The sequence below is a fragment of the Phalaenopsis equestris genome, unplaced genomic scaffold, assembly GCF_001263595.1.
Source record: "Phalaenopsis equestris unplaced genomic scaffold, ASM126359v1 Scaffold000140, whole genome shotgun sequence".
In the NCBI taxonomy this organism is placed as follows: Eukaryota; Viridiplantae; Streptophyta; class Magnoliopsida; order Asparagales; family Orchidaceae; genus Phalaenopsis; species Phalaenopsis equestris.
In genome coordinates, this window is record NW_018164582.1 from 1,720,015 (window position 1) to 1,726,676 (window position 6,662).

The 6,662-nt window shown below is 34.0% G+C and overlaps 1 protein-coding gene across 2 annotated transcripts in view; it reads right to left on the reverse strand.

Moving 5' to 3' along the window:
* Positions 1 to 4,966, reverse strand: part of LOC110021724 (exonuclease 1-like) — a 36,705-nt gene extending 31,739 nt beyond the window's left edge. For both annotated transcript variants that reach the window (XM_020720335.1, XM_020720334.1), the window contains exons 1-2: positions 4,649 to 4,966; positions 658 to 777 (exon numbers count right to left, since the gene is read on the reverse strand). In XM_020720335.1, the coding sequence (XP_020575994.1) occupies positions 658 to 777; positions 4,649 to 4,938 (410 nt within the window). In that variant the 5' untranslated portion in view covers positions 4,939 to 4,966. The remainder of the gene's footprint in view (positions 1 to 657; positions 778 to 4,648) is intronic.
* Positions 4,967 to 6,662: the final 1,696 nt, after the last annotated feature.

The window sequence follows — 6,662 nt, forward strand, 5'->3', positions numbered from 1 at the left end:
GAGAGTTGGAAGAGTAAGAAATTGATTGATTGAGAAATAATAATAATAATAATAGCATGCATATATTTAAAAAAGAAAATTAATATGAAAGAGTTCATACGAAAAAGATGGACAAAAAGTGATATGGATATAGTAGTGCCAAAGAGTTTGCAAAGTAAAAAATAAAACTACCAATCCGAACGAAAGGACTGAGAAAAGCCCAACCCAAACAAATTGGGATAAATATTTTATTGATGATGATAATCAACCAAATAGGAGGTAGAAGAATGGCATCAACTGCTCATGATGTGTTAGAAAATAGATTGAATGTAAAGTGTAGAGTAGAGGAGTTAAATCAACAAGGGTCATAGAAATATGAAAAATATGGTAGAAATGGGTTAGGTTGCGACTGATATCATTAGAAGTTAATGGAACAAAAGAATTAAAATGAAGAATAGAAAAAATTTCAACGAGCAAAAGGGACAAGTTATACAAATAAATTTGAAATATATACATTAAATCATACTCTTCATTTAACAATATATATCCTAATCAAATAGAGATCAAAATAAACTGTAATCACATGAATAAAAATAAAATACAGCCAGTTTAAGAAATAAATGGATGGAACTGAATACAAACAACATTGAAGAAATTTTAACAAACATAATAAAATACCTTGCCCGCTTAGTTTCTTGGTCAATCTTCATTGGTAAGAGCCCTCCATCAAACACTAGAATAGGTTTGACACCATGATGTTGCAACAATTTAACCCTATGCATGCAATAATTAATATGCCTGCCAGTTCAAAAATAAGAGTTAGATGAAGTTAAAAAATGTAAGAGATTATTTCAACAAGCGACTATAAATCTCTAGACGGAAGAGAAGCTTTCACATCCATAAGAGGGCTACAGACAATTCAGTTTTTGAAAAATATATTCTAAGTTTACTATGCAATAATCTTGGCGTTCATATTTATGCCAAATTTTACTTTGGCTGTAAGTGGCTTCTTTAATGTTCAAAACTCTAATCCATATTACATGGATAATAAAATTGATGGAAGAATAGCTTTTAATAAACCTAAATCAAGAACAACAGTCCTTATAAGACCATGTGTGGTAACTAAATTTTGGGGTTTTTGCTTGGTGCCACTCATCACCTAATCATCTCCTAAACACATTATCTCAAAGATCAAACCATTAATTCACCCTCCATAAGAAGAACCACCCTTCATCCTACCTCCATGCCCAACGTTAACCCTTAAAACCCATTTCCCCACATACTCTTCTCTTCGCATCACCAAATATAATCCTTAGTGAAGACTTTATAACTGTTTGCCCTAATTTCTATAAAAATTCATGCTGATTTCTATGCCAAATCATATCAACTTGGTATCAGAGCTTTTAAATTCTAGGAAATTAACCACTTTATCGTTGTTGTCAAGACTTCTCGTCGTCTTCTACAGCAAGATCGCGGGAAGGGATCGTTGCGTACGGAGCGGCCGCTACTTGGAAGCTAGACAGGATAGAGTCATTGTTGGCGACATTGTAACTAGGAAGGCTCCGACGCGAAGGATCGCGGCTAATCGAGACTCGAAACTCCCGCTTTCTCGCCTTCTTCTTTGTCAGTGGGAGAAATTGTACCCCCAACAAGATTTCTCTTATGCTTAGAATATTTGATGGGAACTGATAGTAGTTGGCTTGTCTTAGTAGGAGAAATTAAGGTTGTAAAATCATCAACTTAGTAACTCCACCATCTAATTTGTCTAACATATGCAAGGTTCTTATGTGATCACTAAAGCTTAAATTTGATTTTGATTTTAATTGTTATTATACCTCGTAAAATGCAAATCAAGGCAAACCTTAATTAATGCAGAAAACCAAAAAGAAATTCCTAATCAATCTAACACATGTAAAGATTTAATGTGATCCACATAATTGAAATTTTATTTGGATTTCAATTGTTATTATGCAACATTAAATGAAAAGCAAAACATTTAACGTGTATAACTAAATAAGGACTCCTTAATCTAGTTTTACATTGGCTTCAAATCATGTGTGGATCAAGCAGGCTTTCCTCGAACAAGTGTTACAATCTTCAAATAATATGTAAAACCATTGTGTATGAAAAATTATTTCATAATCGAGAAGGTTGTCGGGGGAAGCCAGTTTTGTGTTAAAGTTCATTATCTTCTTCATCATTTCTTGCATTTCCTTTATGCTCTCAAACTTGCCCTCCATTCGACTCTATGGAAGAAAGTCTATTTTCTATGGTGACAAACATTGTTTCCATCTCATATTTGATTTGATTGATCTCTTCCTCTAACTTTTTCTTTAAATCATCCACTTTTTTTGTTATTGTCACTCCCAAGAATTTTTTGTTATTGTCACTCCCAATAAAGCTGATGGGCCCTGATTAGAAGAAGACCAAGAAAACAAAAAAGACGTGAGTTTTAAGTCTTGGTTAGCATGATCCTTCGCATCGAAGCATTCCACCTACAGTATCGCCAAAAATGACTCAATCCCATTCGGCTTCCAAGTAGTGGCTGCTTTGTAGGCAGCGATCCTTTCCTGCAATCTCGACGCAAAATGCGATGAGAAATCTTGGCCACAGTGATCGAGTGGTTAATTTCCCATAATTTGAAAGTTCTGGTACTAATTTAATATGATTTAACATAAAAATCGGCATGAAATTTTATAGAAATTAGGGAAAACACAATTTTTTTTGTAATAATCCAAATAATTCAACAAGAATACAATGATAAATACCTACAATTCGAGAGGTAGGTGATCCCCCTCAATTCCTACAATTTGAGGGGTAGAAATCTCTCCTAAAACATAAACCTAAGACTCACAACTCAATCTCATGTATAAGCCTAACCCTAGACAAAACAAGTCTATTTATACCCGATAACAATAACAATAACAAATGGCTAAATTGCCCTTAGGCATAGAAAAGACAAACTTGCCCTTCGACTAGGCGTAGACATTACCATACTCCCAACAAGATTTCTTCTACGTTTAGAATATATGATGGGTCCTGATAGTAATTGACTTGTCTTAGTAGGAGATATTAAGGATCTAAAATCATCAACTTAGTAAATCCACCATCTTTGTCTAACATATGTAGGGTTCATATGTGAACACTAAAGTTTAAATTTTAATTTGATTTTAATAGGTATTATACCTCATTAAATGCAAATCAAGGCATGCCCTAATTAATGTAGGCAACCAAAAAAAGATTCCTAATCAATCTAGCACATGTAATGATTTAATGTGATCGCCGTAATTGAAATTTTATTGGGATTCCAATTGTTCTCATGCAACACTAAATGAAAACCAAAACAAACAACAATTAACGTGTATAACAAAGTAAGGATTCCTTAATCTACTTTACATTGGCTTCAAATCATGTGTGGACCAAGCAAGCTTTCTTGGGACATGTGTTTATTGGATCGTGGGTGAAAGTTCTTGCAATCTTCAAATAATAGGTAAAAACATGTAGTATGAAAAGGCTATTTCCCAACTAGGGTTTCCCAATCCATGCTTTGGAAGCTTCCACGATATAAACTCTAACCGTAGTGTTCTTTGTACGGTAGTAATTAGGTAGAAGATATAGTCTCTACTGATTTTTTTCGAAATACAACCATTTTGAATTCTCACTTGACGGCAAGAACAAGCTTACAACTCTTAACAAGTACCATCATCTAGAGTTCTAGTTAACGTCATCTTATGCACTAGATCTTTGTGATAGTAATCATCTTGTATGTAAAATTTTATATTACGCATGTACTTGTTGTGTGTAAGCACGCTTGACATTAAAGGAAAATGAGTGTTCCTCTTTGTGAACACTATATATTAAGGCTTATTTGTTGGTGTATTGGATCCTCGCTCATGTACTAAAACAAAACTTAAGCAAAAAAATAAAAAATCTTGATTCCTTTGTATTGTTTTTTGATCATTTTATCTTTAGTGTTTAGTTTGTAAAGCGTTGTAAGCAATCCCGGCCATGCTTCCACATTCAATTTAGAAACCTCATTATACCATTACAATATCTGCTTTAATCTACGTTTAGATTGTCACTATTGTGACCAAAAGATCATGAGTTTAAATCAAAAAAATTATGCCTCTAAAAAGTCTAGTGTGACCATGCAAATTCTTCAAACCTTGCAATGGTGCAAGATTATACCCTTTATGACCTTTTGACTCCATTAAATCATGCAAAAATTACGCAAATTATTCAAGCTGCGGTTAGATTATCTCCATTATGACCAAAAGAACAAGAGTTTGAATCAAAAAAGAATTATGTCTCTAAAAAGTGACTTCATGAACGGCTATATAAAAACCGAAGTCAATAATAAAGCTAAACTCCTCAAGAATTTCTCTTAATGATCCCCTCTTTGAGTCAAGAGATACCCCATTTTAAAGTATATCTTCCACAAAAAAAAACCAAGAATCTGATCAAAACGGAATCCAAAGCCTTTCCGCTCCCCTCTATTTCAAAAGAAAACCCCTCAACTCCAAAAAAAAAACTCATTTTGATAACCTCAAAGAATATCTTCCCAAATGGGTTTCAATGGATAACAAGTCAAACCTAGAAAAAGCACAAAAGATTAAAGAACCCTAATTCATCCCAAAACCACACAAGAAAGAAGAATGCAAATAACTACTTAGTGGTAGGGATGCCCTTGCAGAGCTGGAAACTGCAAGAGACGGCGCCCTTGTGAAGCCATGAGTAAGTATCCACCGCTACGGTCTGCCCGCAAAGATCCTGCACATGAATCGGCTGCATGATTGATTTCAGCTGAGGCAACAGACCCTGAATCCCCATCACTCGCCGACCCTTTCCCCTCTCCAAACCCTGGAACGATTTCTCAGTGGCCCCAAAGCCGAAGCGCAGCTGGAAGAAAGGATCAAAAGAAAATACGCAAACCCTGCCACTGTAGTCGAGGAGGCGCATCAATGGCGGGAAGCGCAAAATAAGACGAAAAGGTTTCAATAAAAGAAATAAAAATGGAATTTTTACCCAATATCGACCAGCTCGCCACTGTAGGAAGTGCCCAATTGTTGCATTGTGCGTTACTCACCCACTCCCAATGGGCTCCCAATGGGCTTCCAATGGGCTGAGGACTAACCGTTGATTTATTGAGCACGGTGCAATTGGAACATAAATAAGACTCGGCCCTAAAAACTTAATATTTTACTGAATTAATTCGTAGAAAAATTTATGAATTATTGCCAGAAAAATATTTGAATCAATTTAACATTATTTCTCAAAATAAATAGATGGATATTTATTATGAAAGCAAGATTACACAAAAATATTAACCTAACATGGTGCTTGTCACAATGTGTTGAAAGATATTATGCTAGTGCATTATATTTAAGTTTGTTAATTATTTGATCTGAAGCTAAGCTGAGGCAGGCTCGAAATCGGCTTGAATAGTTTTAGCATAGCTTGTTATATTCGATTTCGAACAAAGCCAGCAGGAAATTGACTTAAACTCAAAATCGGCTCAATCCAACTCAAAATAAAACTAATTTGTTCATATTGAATTATTTTGATATGTTCCATCTCAAACTTGGCTAAAAATTAGCTCATGAGTTGTTATATTCAATTTTACTTAGCATTATACATATTTTATTAAATAAAAAATAATACAAGCTAATCTCGAGTCAGTTCGAGCAGATTCAATTATGTCCCAAAATCAGCTAAAAATAATTGATCCAAAGTTTCAGCTCATAGCTCGGCTCATTTATTTTAATTTGATCTTAATCGGAGCAAAAAAAATTGGATCAATTTTCGAGCAATTGAAGATCTTTGAGCTAAATTCACAACCCTAATTATATTGACCCTTAAAATTTCACTTGTATAAAGTTGAAAAAATAAATGCAATTTTAGAAATATAGTAAATATTTTCTTAATGGGAAAAATTAATTAAGGCTTTGGTGAGTTATAAAAGTTCATTATGTGCGACAATCAGTTGTGATCAAATGCTTGTTGTTTGGTCTTTAAATTGCTAAAGATAAGTGGTCATAGATAATGTATGGGATTGGGGTTCTTCAGACATGTTGTCATTGGAAGATGAGGACCATTTAGGAAATTTCTCCAAAACTTTTTAATTATTGTGAGTTTTCCTAATCAACATAAAAAGTGTTTTAGTAACTATAAATAATAGAAGAAAGAGTTCTTGAGCTTTTGAATGATGGTGTTTTTTGGGTTGATCATAATGATTAGGCCAAATATGCCCCAACCAAACTACTCGAGATCAACATAAAAATCAAATATGGCAGCTTCGGTGTCTCATATTTATGTTCTAAATCTATCACATTATAAGATAGAGTTGTTATGTGAAAATAATACGGAAGCATAGAAATTCACACGACAACAATCAAAAAAAAAGATTTATATGGTCCGCGTTAAATCGATTCGTCTACGTCTACGGGGAAGAAGATTTAACCAACACCTGGTGGGGAGAAACAAAATTATTTGGGGTTACAACTAAACACCTCTCACACCACACCCATACCTCTCATGAACCCTAAATTATTCTTTTTATAGAGGAGGATTAGGGCATATAAGGAAAAGAACCAAAAAAAGAAACAAAAAAAATTATAATATAAGTCATAAATATAGCAATCATTACCTCATCTCTTACTTCTAGATAAGTGAGAGATGACCAA